This window comes from Lepus europaeus, chromosome 11 (genome assembly GCF_033115175.1).
Source record: "Lepus europaeus isolate LE1 chromosome 11, mLepTim1.pri, whole genome shotgun sequence".
NCBI classification, from domain to species: domain Eukaryota; kingdom Metazoa; phylum Chordata; class Mammalia; order Lagomorpha; family Leporidae; genus Lepus; species Lepus europaeus.
Window position 1 is genome coordinate 113,988,397 of NC_084837.1, and position 16,075 is coordinate 114,004,471.

Below are 16,075 nucleotides of genomic sequence, written 5' to 3' on the forward strand. Positions count from 1 at the left end.
TCGCAGCCCTGAGTCCCTTCCCTTACAGGAGCTGATAGCAGCTGCTGCGGACCCAGCACTTAGCAGGCCCCGGGCACCGGGCCAAGCCTGCCACTGGCATTGTCTCACATGGAGCTCACAATGACCCCGGAAAGCGGGCATTATCATCGGCTCTAGTTCTCCAAGATAGAGAGACCAGAAAAGAAAAGAAAAAAAAAAAAAAAGACTTTCTTTTTTTAAGCAAGAGAACCAATTCAGGAAAACCAAAATTGTTTATGGGCTGCTCAGAGGGGCTCAGTGACTCGCTCAAGGTCACACAACCAGCATATCACATGCACGTCCTGGCAAGCGCTGGCTCCAGGCCCCAAGAGCGTCTGCTACGCTGAAGGCACCATGCAACAGTGCACCCCAGCAGAGACCCAGGGTCCGGGGGAGAGGGGAGGGGCGGCCCCAGCGGCTCAGGACGGCCAGCTGAGACCACCCAGCTGCCCGCTCACATTTACAATCAGAAGCCCCTTCCCCTGTGCCTGCCCTGACTGGCCCCCTCGCCCCTCTGTCCCCGCTACCCCCTCCTGGTGACACACCCATCGACCCGAGATCCTAAGCATGGCTTGGTCCACATGGGCGACAGAAGAAATGTCACCTCCCTCTGTCTAAACACTGCTCTTCTATTCACGAGGCCCGGGATCAGTCAGGGACCCTCTCCACCCATGCCCTCCCTGTCCCCGTCTCCATCGCCCCCACAGTGTCCACAGAAGTGCCCGGAGGGGCTGTGGGATCCCACGTGTGGGGTGCTCCAGTGGGGATATGCACCCCAAATGCAGGCAGCAGAGCCCTAAGCTCCAAGGCCGCAGCACTGGCAGGTGGAGACCTAAGAGGTGACCGGGCCACGAGGGCCCCAGTGTGGGGCCAGTGTCTGGGGGCAGCTGATGAAGCCACGAGCTGGACCACCTCCTCCCCTGCTCTCACACTCTGCCGCCTTCCGCCGCCTTCCGCGGCCCGGTGCGTGCAGCCGGAAGGCCCTCGCCAGATGCCAGCCCCTGATCTCAGATTCCAACCAACCTCCGGAATAAACTTCCAGTGCTGGTGAGCCACCCAGTCTAAGGGATCGCGCTGTACGACAGGACCGGACTTGGGTCCAGGAGGCAGTGCAGACAGGGACCGAACACGGAACGAGGGGCAGGGGCCGGGGTCCCCCGAGTCAAGGATGAAAGAGCTCTGGAGATGGACAGAGGGGACCGTTCTCAGCACCACTGAGCTGTGCAGACTGGTGGCTGGAACGGCAAAGCTCCCGTCTGTGTGTGCCTTTCACACCACTTGGGACAAAACAATTGGCTGGTGGGCCCCTGCCCCAGGTGACGGAGCCCTCCCCTCCTCGCATCTGGTCCACCGCTGACCTCGCAGAAGCCGTCCCTAGTGCTTCTGCTGCCGAGAGAACTCGGAGACCAAGTGCTCACTGGTCCCCACGAGCCCGTCCCTGTCCCCGGAATTCAAGCCAGCCTCGAATCACCCTCAGCACCACCTCTCTTGACCCGTCTGCCTCTCGCTCAAGAGCTGAACTTTGAGGAACCAGCGCTGGGGCGTAGTGGGTTAAGCTGCTGCCTGCGACACCTGCGTTCCATATGGGCGCCAGTTCAAGTCCCGGCTGCTCCACTTCTGATCCAGCTCCCTGCTAATGCGCCTGGGAAAGCAGCAGAAGATGGCCCGAGTGCTTGGGCCCCTGCACCCACGTGGAGTTCCTGGATGGAGCTCCTGGCTCTGGCTTCTGCCTGGCCCAGCCCTGGTTACTGTGGTCTTTTAGGGAGTGAACTAGCAGATGGAAGAGCTCTCTCAAAGAAATAATAAAGAAATCATTTTTTTAAGAGCTGAACTTTGGGAAATGTCACCCGTCCCCACTGACTGCCTCCCATCCCTCACCAGCCAGTCAGTGCTCAAGGCCCAACAATGTGGCTCCTGTCACCCCAGGACCACCAAGGCGCCGCTGCCGTCACCAGTGACAGCCTAAGGACCAGGCCAGGAGCCTTCCCGTATCTTCTCTCACAGCCGCTCTCTGGAGCCTGGGACACTGGGGAGCACCTGCCTCCCCCGGCCACTCTCCACCCTCCCTGGTCACTTCCCCATCTCACCCACACGCTCTTGTCCCAAGGTCCCAACCTGCACGCACGGCTTTTGTTCACTCTCCACTGTCAGTATTGGTGGCCAAACCAACCGACCCTTCACCCCCAAGACGCTGCCTCTCCCATCACCTGGAGCGTCTTGCCTGCCCCTGGCGGGTTCTCCACCCCCTCCCCCACACAGCCGTCCACCCAGCTTCACGGCTCAAACTGCTGCCCAAGTCCTCAGCTCAGAACAGCCTCCTAATGGACGTGGCCCCCAAATCCACCACGTACAGCCCCCAGGGGCTCTCCTAAGAATGCAGGCAGGCCCAGCTCACTTCCGGACCACCTTTGCCTCCCCACCCCCAGCAGGGGGTTGGACAGGGCCTCCTCTGAGCCTCCCTCCTCCACCCTCCCAGAACCTTCAAGCCTAGCTGACATAACTCCCGCACCCTGCTCCCCGCCCGGGCTGCCGATCCCCACCTCTTCCCACACTGACAGTCACGGGGTAACTCCTACTCTGAGAGTCGCTCCGGGGCTCTGCCTTCCCGGAGGAACCTGCCAGGCTGAGCCTGCCTGCTGGTCCTTGTCGGCTCAGGGTCCCTGTGAGCCTGCCTGCTCTGCCTTCCTGGGATGTGTACACAGAAGGTGCTCAATCAGTGCTCATGGGTGAACAACTGAAGGAAGTGCTGGTATCCGAGGCACACCTGCCACCCCACCCAGCAGCCCCCAGCCCGGCCCTACCCAGAGCTGGGCAGGCAGCAGGTGTTCAGCCAGGCTGGCTTCTCTTTTCTTAATTCACCAGAGAGCAAACTGGGTCTGGGGTAGCTTGAGGTATGATGCAGGGGCGTGGGGAGGGTCTGGATTCCAGAAACAGCCGGCAGGGAAGCTTAGAGCTCACCGCAGTGGGGGCAAGGGGTGATGGGGGTGCCCAGGGTGCGGGGCACTACGTCCCCCCGCCACTGCCCCTGCGCGCCCCGGGGCGGCGGGCGCGGGCCTGGCTGGCGCTGCCCGGCCAGGCCAGGTCCGGCGAAAGCAGGACCCTCGCCCTCCTGGCGTTGAGACCCCGGCCGCGCCCGCGCGGGGAGGCGGCGCGCGTGTCGCTTTAAGCGCTCGCTCCCGGCGCGCGGCCGGCCCTTCCCCGGCAGCCGCGGCGAGCCGAGCGAGGAGAGCCGGGCGGCCTCGCAGGGAGCCAGCGGCCGCCCCGGGCGGCCAGTCCCGCGGCGGCGGGGCCGGGGCGCGCGGCCTCCGGGAGCGGGCCCAGGCCGCGGAGCCCCCGGGGCCCGCGAAACCCGGCGGAGCAGGTCTGGGCGAGGCCGCGACGAGGCCCGGCCCCGAGCCGGCGCCGGGGCTGCGGAGCCGCGGAGCCGCGGAGCCGAGAGCGGCGCACGGGAGGCAAGCGCGGGCTGAGCGGAGGCGGCGAGCCCGTGCGCCCCGCGGCCCGGCCCGGCCCGGCCCGGCCCGGCGCGCGCCCTCCCCGCCCCTCCCTCTGCCCTCGCCCCCTCCCCTCGAACCCTCCCCTCCGCTTCTCTCCCCTCCCCTCGCCTCCTCGCCTTTCCTGCGCCGGGCGCCGAACCCAGCCGGGCCGGGCCCCAGCCTCGCGCGCTCTCGGCCGGGCCCTGCGGGGGACCCGGTCCCGGCGGCCGGCGCTGCCCCTCCCCCGGGACCGCGGGCTCCGGACCTTCCGGGACGTGGACTGAGCGGAGCGGACCCTGGCTGGTGCCCGAGCGCCGACGTCGGGCTCTGGGCTGAGTGCGCGCGGGCGCCCAGCGCGGCCGGCCCGCTCCGGGCGGCCAGGGCAGGCGGAGCTCGCGGAGCCCTGGCCCGCCGGGGCGCACCGGACAGAGCGAGTCCCAGACGCTGCCGGCCGGGGGCGCCGGGCTGGGGCTGAGGACCCCCTGCACCCTACCGGCCGCTGACTTGCGCTCCAGCGCTGGGACCGGCCCGGAGTCGCCTCGGCCGCCCTGCGCCCGGGTCACCTGTGGCCTCGGAGCCCTGAGCCGGCCAGGTCTTCGCTCGCTGCCCACCCGGAGCCTGGTGGGGCTTGCGGGCGCTCGGTCCTGCCCCGCCCCCTCCCTCCCGCCGCCCAGATGTCCCGGGCCCCGGCGCTGAAGACCTCGCCCAGGCCAGGAGCTGAAGGGTCCAGAGAGAGGAGCCCGCCCTAGGGAGCCTTGTTGGGGGGAGGTCCCCCAATATCATCTTGGGGCTCGGAGAGAACGCCAGCGCCCCCACCCTCGGTGAGTCGGGGAACGGGTTCCGAGGGCGGGGGGGGGGGGGGGCGGGGACTGAGACGCAGGACGCCCCCCCCAAGGGGCCCTGGGCATCGAGGGAGGCCGAAGGGGGGGGGTGGCAGGCACCGGGGCGTGGGGGTGGGGCGGCGTGGCGTGGCCGGGCGCCCCCGGAGCAGCTGAGGACTTCAGTCCCTGGCAGCGGGGGCTCCCTCCCCTCCTCCAGAGGAGGAGCCGCGTTGGAAGCCCTGGCCTGCACAGCCCTCCCTAAGATAAATACATGCCCGGCGGCCCGCGCAAGGGTGCAGGAGTGCCCAGGGCGCCGCCGGTGCTGCAGCCCGAGAGCTGACGCCAGGCTCCCCGCTCTCCGCAGCCGGCTGCCCTTCTGTAACCCGCTCCGGGGCCAGCACGGAGCAGCCCCCCCACCCCCCCAGAAGGGAGCACCCTCCGCTGTCTGGAAGACCCTGGCCACCCTCCCTCTTCAGGGGTCAGCCACCTCCATCCAGACCTCTGCCATTGGAGCTGTCCGGGAGTCCTACAGGGAGAGCCACTGCCTCCCCGCTCCAAGGGCGTCTCTCACCCAGAGTCCCTGCAGTGTCATCGCCCCCGCGGGCCGCCGAGTCCAGGCTCCGGGGGACATTGGCCGCGCACGCCCACTGGTGCTCCCAGTGCTGAGGCCATTCCTGGGGCCTGAGGCCCCTCCCGCTGCCCTCTGCCAGAGTCCGGCAGACTCTGCCTCCCTCTGGGGGGCTGCGTTCCCCCACCCAGAGGCGGAAGAGGCGGGGTGGCAGGGGCAGGGGTCAGGGGAGTGGGCTGGGGGCCGTTAAGATGTGGAGCTCTGCCCGGCCGAGGGGGGCTCCGTGGAGGCAGACGCAGCGTGAGCCCGGCAGGGGGGAGTATGGGCAGGCCTGTGGCCACGTGGTGAAGGATGAACATTCGGGGGGCCCCGGAACTCGGGCAGCCCAGTGACCACCCCAGCAGCGGCGGCGAGCGGGAGCGGATCCGGCAGCGCATGAAGATGGTCATCGGGCAGCTCGAGGACATCCTGCGGGAGCTCAAGGAGGTGGCCAAGGAGCTGAGGGAGGTGAGTTGGGGGTGACGCCTGCCCCTGCGCCTGGCCTCGACCCAGAGCTGCAGACTCGCTCGCCCTCACGTGCTAAAGCCGTGCCGAGCCGTATCCGTGCGAGTCCGTCTCCTGGGGTGCCAATCTTGCCTCGTTCTTCTGTCCCTAAGACCGTCACTGAGCCCCAGGGCTGGAGGGGCGCTGGTGTGGCGGGAGTGTCCTGGGTACCATGTCAGCGGGTCCCTAGCCCCTGGCTCTTGGCACGAGAGCAGCCGAGGTGGCGTCGACCATGGCTGTTCTCCTGGAACCTGAGCTGACCTCTTTGAGGCCATCCTCTGCCTCCCGACTCTGCCGAGAGGCCCTGGGAGGGTGTGGATGGCTCCACTGGGACAGTCCCCGCTGCTTGAAGCCCAGCTCAGACCATTCCCCGCAGAGATCAATCAGATCCCTAGACTGCAGGAAGAAGCCAGCTGAGCCCTCCCGTCCTGGGATCAGAAGAGGCCGTGTGTGTGTCTCTGTGTGCGTGTCTGTGCCAGGGCTGGGGCATGGGTGCTAGTGGGTGTCGGAGTCCAGGAAACAGTGGGGTCAGGGGCTCGCAAGGCTGAACAGCCCCTCAGAAACGCGGGAGAGTGTGCACCTGTGTCTAAGCAGAGCCCAGATGAACGCTGCTGGGGCAGTGAGGTACACGTGTCCTCGACCCGCTCCCTGAGCTGCCGTCCTGCCCAAAATGCACAGTGGCCGCCAGCCGGAATCTGCCCACCGGGTGCCATGACACCAGCCAAGTGGGCTTTAGGTGTATTCCAACTCCTGGTAACCAGGGGCCCGGGCTCTCCACAGCCAGCTGTGCTGGGCACGGGGGCCTGGGAGGGCTACAGGGACTATGGGTGTCAGCTCCAAGCTGGCCTGAGAGCCGTGGGGTTGTTTGGCGGGAGCTATGGTTGGAGGTGGCAAGGCCTAGAGAGGAGGGGCATGGGTAGAGATGTTGGGACAGGAAGTGAGGTCAGGCCATGGCTGACTCTCAGTCTAGTAGAGCTGACCACCAGGAAGTCCGCTATGAAGATGGGGTCATGACTGCTGCTTCAGGTAGACAGGGGCGGGGGCGCTGCTGCCTGTGGTCTGGCCAGGCATCTCTGGGTCATGCAACCTGGAGGGCGGAGGCGAGATGCCCCTGCCCCGGGCAGCCTGTCCTCTTCCGGTCTCAGGGATCCAAGGACTCTGATCAACCACCTGCTCCGGACCCTCACGTCCTTTAGATGTGCTACAGAAATGGTTCTGTGGGGCGTGGGAACTGTGCGGTCTCCGTCGGGCAGGACGCTGTCTGTCCTGGGAGGCCCCCCCAGAAGGCCTGGGAGCCAACTTGGACCTGACTGCAGGCCGCCTCCCACCTGAGCCTGTTCCAGGCTCCCAGGGCCCCTGCGTGCCAAGCTGTTTCTTCGCTGTGGAAAGGACAGAGGCCCAGAGAAGCAGAGGAGCCTGGCCCAGGTCACACAGCCCACCCATGGCAGAACCGTAAGCCCAGGATGCAGTCCTGATGCCCCTCCTGGGCTGGGTGGGCCCCCGGTGACCTCTGCATCACCCTGTGTCAGGAGCCCTGTGCACTGTTGTGATGCTGTGGCACCAGCACTTGTTAGCAGGTCCCTCTCGCGCCCCTCCCTTCCTGTCTCACGGTCACACACTCCACCTGGAGGAGACCCTGGCCCAGCCAGAGAGGGAGGAGTCCCCTCCCCCACAAACCCTGGCCTCTCCCAAGACTTGGGCAGGTTGCTACAGCAACCAGAGTCTACCTAGGTACCCGCTGCCAGTGTCCCCCGCCCCCGGAAGGGGCAAGCCCCAGGATGGCGGTGGGGTGGGGGGAGTGGCGGCAAAGGGCAGTGGGCCAGGAGGAGGCAGGGGAGGCTCTGGGAGGCCCAGGCGAGAGGAAGAGCAGCTAGGGCCACCTTCCTGTGTGGTGGGCAGGGGTCAGGGTACCAGTTGGGGAAGGAGCAGGCACTTGTTCTCTCTTTGCACCTGCTGCCTGCTCGCTTGGGAGACCTGGAGGGAAAGTAAAGGCTTAGAGGTGGAGACAGGCGGGCGGTGCTCGTGCCGCCGGGGGAGCTGTCCTGGCTCAGCTCCCCTGTGCCGACCTCGTTCCCCAGCACCCAGTGCTCACAGAGGCAGAGAGTCCCTGAGCTTGGTGTGCTCATCTCTGAAATGGGAGGGGGGGATCACGGTGATCTTAACCAGGGCTCACCCCCACGGAGGGTTTGGAGCTGCCTCTCCCGTGTCCCTCTCACCCTCCCAAACCCCTGCTGCGCAGCTCGGCCAACCGTCCCCCTCCCCATCCGTGGGGAGATCACTGCCAGGACCCAGGCAGGGAGGCGGTGACGGTGCCTTGCGAGCTGCAGTTGCGCTGCCGGGGACGTCAGACCTTAATGAGCCTCGTCTCTCCAGGTGCCCCAGCCCCAGTCCCCGCAGGCTCTCTGGGAGAAGCAGCCCAGCCCAGCTCCACGGCCAGATGCCTCCATTCAAGTTCAGTTCCGAGCTCCAGCCCTTCCTAGCTGTGTGAGCTCGGCTCTCTGTGCCTGTCTCCCTGCCCAGCCCGTCCTCCGACTGCAGCCTCCCTGGTAGGGTCACTGTGAGGATGAAAGGGGGTGTCGTGTGTACAGTGTTAGCTCCGGGCCGTGCCTGCCCCGCCCGCGGCCCCATCTTCCCCAGTGACATCAGCTTCTAGCCTGGACCTGGGAGCGCGGGGCTGGGTGCTGGCCTCCTGGCTGGGCAGCCAGTGGGGAAAGCGGTAGTGATGGGGACAGGAAGGGGGTCTCCAGGAAGGTGGCTGTGGAGTAGAGACTCAGAGGAAGTGAGGGCGCCAGCCAGGTGCGTGTGCAGTGAGAGGCAGCCAGGGTGCGGGCTGGAGAGGCAGAGTGTGCCTGGCACGGCCGGGTCAGGGCGGAGGCCTGTGCAGGGGCGTGGTGTGATAGGGGAGGGAAGCATTGTGGTGGGGGAGCAGGGGTCCCATGGATGTCAGAAATGACCCCCAGAAACCTGGATGTGTTGCGGGGGGGCCCACGCTGTCCAGGAGCCCCCGTGTTTCTGGTGGGATTCTGCCTGCCCCGCCTTCTCTTGCCCCCACCGGCCAGATACTCTCCCTGGCCCTAGGTGTTGGGCTTACCCTGAGCAGGTACTTGGCTGCCTCCGCTTGGGTTCCCCCTGCCCCATGATGTTGCTGAGCCGGGAGGCTCCAGTAGGATCCTTAAATTGACCCCGTACCCTGATATCATCAGGGACTCCTGGGGAGAGGGCACACCTGCCTCCCTCAGCCCGCACCTCGGGAGCATGGAGGAGGCGTGGCGTGCCCTCTGCCCAACCCAGGGGGGTGGCAGGGAGTCCCCTGTGTGAAGCTCTTAGGGAGCAGCCACTGGGGCAGGTGTTTGCTCTGGCCAGAGCAGGCCGTGGGCGGTGCGAGTGTGAGAGCAGCGTGGCCCGGCCAGGAAGCAGCACAAGAGGCCAGGGACCACGGAGCCGAGCCAAAGTGGGTCACCCCATCACCCACCGCTCAGCGAGAACGGTGCGGGTTTCTTATTTTTTTCACGCTTGCCTTTCCTCCTCCTCCTCCGGACAGATTCACCGGAGCTCCCCGGCCAATCAGGCCAAACTGCAAGCTGAGAGCCCGTGACTCACGGTCAGCTCATCCCTGCCCCTCCCCAACCTCCAGCATCCCCCCCCCCCCCAGGAGGATAATAAACAACGTAATCACAGAATTAAAAAATAATCAGTGGTCATAAATAATGCAGAATTCCCAGTTATGTAACCAGCTGCCCCGGGGAGCTGGAGGCAAGGGAGCCAGGAGCGGTTGTGGAGGGGTGAAGAGGGGCAGATAGGGGTGCCGGACCCCCCGAGTCCTGGGAGAGGGGGCTGGAGGGCAGGGCTGGGCCAGGCCGTCCTGGGGTGTGCAGGCCATGCAGCAGACAGAAATCCTCAGCGGTTTCTCACCAACCCTCCCTCCGTGCTGCCTCCTCCCCGCCCCCCGTCATTGGCTGCTGACACTGCAGTGTGTGGTGTGGATCCTGGGGCCAGGCCCCCTGCTCTCAGGGTTCGCTGTCTTGCCAGGAGACCAGCGTCGGCCACAAGACCACCGGTGTGCACAGAAGTGCTGCTGTGATGGATGAGGGTCATGACGGGTGGGGCAGGTGCTCTGAGAGCCGAGAACAGGGCACAGGGTCGGCTGGCTTCCAGGGGAGGCACGTGCGGGGTCCCCCGGAGGCCTGCTGGGCGCAGGCTGCCTGTTGCCGAGGACGGGGGCTGTGTCTGGAGACTTGGGAGCGGCTGGAAGCAGAGTAGTAGCCTGGTACTTTGGCTGACCAGAAAGTTCTCTGGGCACAGCTGGACAGGAAGTCGCCGTCTGTGGGAAGCACAGGAGGATGTGGTTGTTCAGGTGAGGGGAGCGAGACGCCGTGACCAGGACAGTGGCTGGGATACTTCTGAGAGGACCTGGGGCCAGGGCCGCCCTTCCTCCCTGGGGCTCCTTCCCAGCCCCTAGCACCAGTGCTCATGGCGTGGAGGCGCCAGGCTCTCCGCCCAGCTTCTTCCAGGCTCTGGGTGTCCGCGTCCCCAGCGGCAGGCACAAGGAGACAGGTGGGCCCCTGGCTTGCGGGCTCTGTGGCTCTGTGGCTTATGCTGCTGCTTCCCTCCAGTTCTCTGCCCCAGCGTTTTTCCTTCTGTGTGTGTGGCCGCAAGGCAGCCCCACATGCCACATGGGCAAAATGCGTCTAAATCAGAGGAGCAGGTGCTCAGCCCAGCAGTCAGGATTCTCCTGGTCCGTACCACAGTGCCTGGGTTCAAGTCCCAGCTCCGGCTCCTGACTCCAGCTTCCTGCTAATGGAGACCCTGGGGCACGGTGGTGACAGCCCTAGGGACTGGGATCCTGGGAGGTCTGGACTGAGCTCCTGGCTCCAGCCCCTGCCTGGGGGCTGCAGTGGGAATCTGCAGAGTGAACCAGCAGACGGTTCTCCCTCTCCCCCCCCCCCCTCCTCTCCCAAATAAACAAATAAGAAAAAACAAGTCATCTCATGATATCCAAAGAGAGAGGCAGGTTGCCCAGGCCGGCCCCACACCTGCTCTGCCCACTGGCCATGGGAAATGAGGCACCCAGGAAGGCAGCGGGCCTGTGGGCTGACCCAGTCCTGCGCAGTCGTGGTTTGCTTGGGCACGTGGCGTCCCTTACGTGGCCATGCGATGGTTGTGACCCGTGCCCCCAGAGCAGCCTGAGCCAGCTTTGACGTCGGCCTCGTGGCTGGTTGGCTTCTGGAACCTGTGCGGCTCTGTCCCACCTGGGGGCTGCCTGACTCTGCTGTCCGTGCGCTGGGTGCCGGAAGCCCCCATGGTCAGGAAAGGTCCCCGTCGCAGGGCTGTCCCCTTGGTCTGCACGGGGCCCGGCCTGTGCACAGTGTCGGTGGCCTACACCGTTCTGCCCACTTGGTGAAGCGTACTGTCATTAAGTCCTCACAACGGCCCTCTCAGGTGGCTTCTGCTAGAATCACCGTGCCTAAGGAACTGGGCCCGGAGAAGCCAAGCAACTTGGCAGCTGGTGGGCAGCGAAGCCAGACCGGACACCAAGTCTGGCTGCAGAGCCCAGGGCCTTCAGGGTGTGGTGTCCTGCTGCTGCCCATGAAAGCAGTGGTGTCTGCTCTGGGCCCGTCGGCCCGGGGCCGCGGCACAGGCCTGAAGCCGAGGCTTGGTGGGGAGGAGCCATGGCCTTCCTTTCCTTCCATAACCCTGGGGTGGGGGAGGGGCACGGGGGGAGGAGTCCAAGGGCTCCCCGGGGGAGGGCGTGTGTGCAGCCTGAGGCTCCGGGGTCCCCCAGCTGAGCGCCCCCTTGGGTCCTGCTGCAGCGGAGCCAGATGCACCCCAACCTTGTCTTCACCGAACACAGGAAGCTGAGCCTGGCCTCCCAGGGCTCTCACTTGATCTGGGGGTCCTCATGGGGGTCCCCACATCCCCAGCTCTTCTGCGCCCCCAGCAAGTGGGGCCTCCTCTCCTGGCCTGCGCCTTGGCATTGACACCCAACCAGCTTCTCACGCTCACCCCCATAATCTCCTCCTGGACTCTCAGAGGCGGGAGGGACCTTGGCGGAGCACTGGGCCGCCCACCCTCCCCATGGAGAAACTGAGACCTGGAAATGGCCCAGATGGGGGCTCCCCTCCCACTTTGGGGCTTGCACCAGCCCACCTTCGCCACACCCCCCACCACTGTGGATGTGGGCCGAATGAGGGAATGCCTTGGTTGCTCGGTTACTCCTGGGGTAGAGCCTGGGGCCGTGCTGGGAGCCGACTGGTCTGTTGCCTTCTTTTTTTTTTTTTTTTTTTTTTTTGTATTTTTGACAGGCAGAGTGGACAGTGAGAGACAGAGAGAAAGGTCTTCCTTTGCCCTTGGTTCACCCTCCAATGGCCGCCGCGGCTGACGCACTGCGGCCGGCGCACCGCACCGATCCGATGGCAGGAGCCAGGTGCTTATCCTGGTCTCCCATGGGGTGCAGGGCCCAAGCACTTGGGCCATCCTCCACTGCACTCCCTGGCCACAGCAGAGAGCTGGCCTGGAAGAGGGGCAACCGGGACAGAATCCGGTGCCCCGACCGGGACTAGAACCTGGTGTGCCAGCGCTGCTAGGTGGAGGATTAGCCTATTGAGCCGCGGCGCCGGCCCAAGCCGACTGGTCTGGATGTTCCCTGTGTGTCTGTCCCCGCCCTCCGCAGCCGGCCTGGTGCGGACCCCTCTGCTCTGCATTTGTGGTTCTGCTGTTTTGCTTCTGGCCTGACTCTCCCCTCTACCATCCCTGGTTCCATCCTCTCCTGTGTCTCTAGCTGGGTCCCACGTGTTCCCTCCGGGTCTCTCACCCTGATTGCTCTGCAGGCAGGGGCACAGGCAGGCACCTGTGGGGGGGTGGGAGGGGGAGAGGCACAGGCAGGCACCTGTGGGGGTGGGAGGGGGGAGAGCAGGGTGAGGCTCTCACTGAGTGCCCTTGGCCCCAGCCCTGAGCCAGGGGGCGTGACTTCTTAGTCCTTCTCCCCCAAGCCAGGGGCCCAGGGAGGACACACAGGGGGTGTGGGGGGTGGGTGCAGGAAGAGGAGGGTGACCAGCCAGTGCCACACGCCTGCTGCCCTCGTCCTGAAAGGCTAGGGGAGACCCGGAGGGGACAGTGGCTGGTGGGCTGCTGGTGGTCCCAGGTGCTGTACAAAAACCTGGACAGGGCCTTCCTTGTGGCTGTCCTGAATCCTGTCCTCCCTGAGGGGAGTCCTGGGGACACTCTGGGGTCCTACTGCCCTTAAAAAAAAAAGATATATTTATTTGTTTTTAAAGGCAGAGTTACAGAGGGGCAAAGGCGGAGAAAGTCTTCTATCTGTTGGTTCACTCCTCCAAATGGCTACAACAGCCAGAGCCGTGCCGACCCGAAGCCAGGAGCTTCTCTGGGTCTCCCATGCAGACGCAGGGCCCAAGCACTTGGGCCATCTCTCACTGCTTTCCCAGGCCATAGCAGAGAGCTGGATTGGAGTGGAGTAGCCAGGACTCGAACTGGTGACCATATGGGATGCCGGCGCTGCAGGCTGGGGTTTTACCCACTGTGCCACAGCGCCAGGCCCCCTACTGCCCTTCTGACCGAGCTCTCTCTGTCAATCAAAGGCTGACGAGCCCCATCACCAGGGCTGCAGCTGGGTGGGAGAGCGAGGGCTGCGGCTCTGGAAAAGGACCAGAGTGTGAGGCGAGGGCCACAGCCAGCTCTGTCCACCTCGGCCCAGTCTGGACCCTCAGCTGGGCCCACGAACCTGTGACCGCCAGCCCGACCGCCCTCCTGTAGGCTCAGCAGCCGGGGGTGTGGGGAGGGGGGCACACTCGCCCGCACATGGCCCCACAGACCCTCCCATCTCGTCTCCCCCCCTCCCCGGCCAGGTGGTGAGCCAGATCGACAGGCTAACCTCGGACTTCGACTTCGACCTGGAGCCGGACGACTGGACCACGGCCACGGTGAGCAGCACCTCGAGCAGCGACAAGGCGGGCACGGGCGGCCCCTTCGACCTGGGCCAGCTGGACTTCGTGACGGCGGACATCCTCTCCGACAGCTGGGAGTTCTGCTCCTTCCTCGACGCCTCCACGCCCTCGGACTCTGTGGACGGCCCCGAGGCCCGGCCGGGCGCTGGCGCCGACTACCGGCTCATGAACGGCGGCCTGCCCGTCCCCAACGGGCCGCGCGTGGACACCCCGGACTCCTCCAGCGAGGAGGCCTTTGGCACTGGCCCAGCCAAGGGCCAGCAGCCCCAGCGGACCCCGGGCACGCGGGAGAGGGTACGTTTCAGCGACAAAGTGCTCTACCACGCGCTGTGCTGCGATGACGAGGAGGGAGACGGCGAGGAGGCGGCCGGTGTGGCAGAGGAGGAGGAGGGGGGCACGCCTCCCGAGCTCCCCCACGCCGAGGGCGCCCTCAAGCCGGCCCCAGCCCCCCACAAGCCCCGGCGCCCTCCCTCGACTGGTGGCCGCTCGGGCCCCGCGGCAGCCCCCGATCACTACAGGAGGAACAGCACAAGGAACAGCAGCACCCAGACCGTGTCAGACAAGAGCACGCAGACGGCGCTGCCCTACACGGCTGCCCGGCAAAAAGCCAAGGGCAAGAACTAGGGGCGGGCGGGCAGGCACATAGAGCTATATATATATATATAATATATATATTTAAATAATCGCAGTCATAATAAAATTTTAAAATGCCGAGGACCCGGCCCGCAGGCCCCCGGCGCTCATCTTGGGCCGAGGCGAGCCCGCAGGGGAGGGGCGGGGCGGGGCGGGGCCTGGCTGCTGGCCTGCAAGGCAGCCATGCCCCAGGCCCCAGGTGCACATTGGAGTGCTGGGGACACGGCAGGGCTGGGGCCCGGGAGTGGCCCTGGATCCCTTGCGCCTCCTCCTGGCCCCGTCTCCCACCTCCAGGCTGACTTTGGCATCTGCTGCCCTGTTTGGAACCTGGAGCGCCCCCATCTCTTCAGCTCCACTCTCAGATCCTCTAAGGGGCAAAGGTTCAGGGCAGGGCCTCAGCCACCCTGGCTTGGTCCCCAGGGCACACCCGAGGGTGTGAGGAAGCAGGGCCGCAGCCAGGCTCCCGGCCCAGACCACCTTAGCAGGCTCAGGCGTGAGCGCCGAGGGCTGCTCACAGTCACGGAGCTCCCTGCACACCTGCCCGGCGCGGCCAGCCTCTCTCTCCGAATCTCCACGGCCCGACAGCACAGGGCGCATCACTGTCCCCCCTTTGACAAATGAGGAGGTGCAGGGCTTCCGTGGCTGCTCCGGGCCCCACTGTCTGGCGCTGTGTGGCGTGGGCCCTGCGGTCGCCCGCCTCTCTGAGCCCGTCAATGGAATGAGTCCGACGGTCTTCACCGGCCATGGCAGAGCTGTCACGAGCCAGGGGTCCCTGATGGACAGAAGGGGCTGCAGGTGCCTGTTGTGGTTTCTGGGGCAAGGGTCCCTGAGTGGGTGGGGAGACAGCCAGTGGGGAGCCACCACTGGATCCCAAGTGCCCCATCCACCAGCTCTGGGGACACAGCGAGGACAGGGCTCCTCCTCTGGGCCTCCGTGTCCATGAAGGCAGCTTTCCTGGCACCAGGGGGGCCTGGCAGCAGCTGCTGTCTCTGCTTGAGAGGTGCTGTCCAGCCCCAGCCGCGGGAAGACAGCTGGATCCGACAGCAGACCCACTGGGGCAGACTCGGGGTGCTGGCTGGGTGGGGAGGGATCTCTTCTCCAGCCCTCCAGAGGTCGCCAGGATGCAGCCCCCCCCCCCCCCGCAATGTGGAAACTCCCCTCTTCCCAGCCCAGCCTGAGAGCCAGGTGCCGGATATTCAATGGCTCCAAGCACTGGTCAACCAGGACAAGGGCCGGGGGCTCCCTGGCCGTGGGAAGAGATGGCTTCTGTTCCCTGACGGTGAGGAGGGGCAGCCCCCGCCCAGCCGTGGGTCCTCCTGGCTCTGTGACAGACCTGCACTCTCCTCCAGAGGGGTTCAGACTCAGTCTCTGTTCACCCAGTCGGGGAGAAGAAACCCATCTCACAGAGGAAGAAACCAAGGGCCAGAACCTGTCAACCCCCCCGCCCTGCACACACACCAGGCTTCTTGTTGTAAATGGGGCTGTGGCGCAGGTGCGTCCTGGAGGAGGGGCATGGGTTTGGAATGGGGGTCCGGACGTGTTGTCCTCATCATTTTGCCAAGGCCAGTCCCGGCCTCACTGCCGAGGGGTGGGATCCCCACAGCTTGTCCTGCTGTGGGCACCCAGGGAGAGAGCTGATGTCACTGGTGAGCTCCCGGTCGCTGCAGCGGACCCCACCACCCCCGCGGGACTTCCTCCAGAGGCACCTGCTGGGCAGGGGTCAGCCCGTGTCCTGCCCTCCCTGCAGCTAGCCTGGGCCAGTGTCGGTGCTGCGTCACCAGGCCTCCTGCTCCAGCCGCCTCCTGTATGTATGCGCCCAGCGGGGGCGGCAGAAGGGGCCAGGCTCTGTCCTCACGGGTGACTGTGCTGGGCACCAAACCTCGCTCTAACCCACTTATCCCACACTGCAAACAGGAGACGGGACACTGGGGCTCTGAGCTGTGCGGCAGGGAGCGGCACTGGGTATCCTAGGCCAGGCAGGCCTTGGGGCTTGGGTGAGGGTGCAGACATCAGGAGGAGGGTGCCTAGGGGCTCTTGGGAGAACCTGGCTAGTATGAA

The 16,075-nt window shown here is 65.8% G+C and overlaps 2 protein-coding genes across 2 annotated transcripts; both read left to right on the plus strand.

The window, feature by feature from the left end:
• Nucleotides 1-5,127: 5,127 nt before the first annotated feature.
• Nucleotides 5,128-14,091, plus strand: INSYN1 (inhibitory synaptic factor 1). The gene is made up of 2 exons (XM_062204881.1): nt 5,128-5,387; nt 13,286-14,091. The coding sequence occupies exons 1-2, from the start codon at nt 5,232-5,234 to the stop codon at nt 14,006-14,008; spliced, it is 879 nt and encodes a 292-aa protein (XP_062060865.1). The 5' UTR covers nt 5,128-5,231; the 3' UTR covers nt 14,009-14,091.
• On the plus strand, nt 6,705-9,145 carry LOC133769681 (uncharacterized). Its single transcript, XM_062204880.1, has 2 exons — nt 6,705-7,969; nt 8,965-9,145. The coding sequence occupies exon 1, from the start codon at nt 6,973-6,975 to the stop codon at nt 7,909-7,911; it is 939 nt and encodes a 312-aa protein (XP_062060864.1). The 5' UTR covers nt 6,705-6,972; the 3' UTR covers nt 7,912-7,969; nt 8,965-9,145.
• Nucleotides 14,092-16,075: the final 1,984 nt, after the last annotated feature.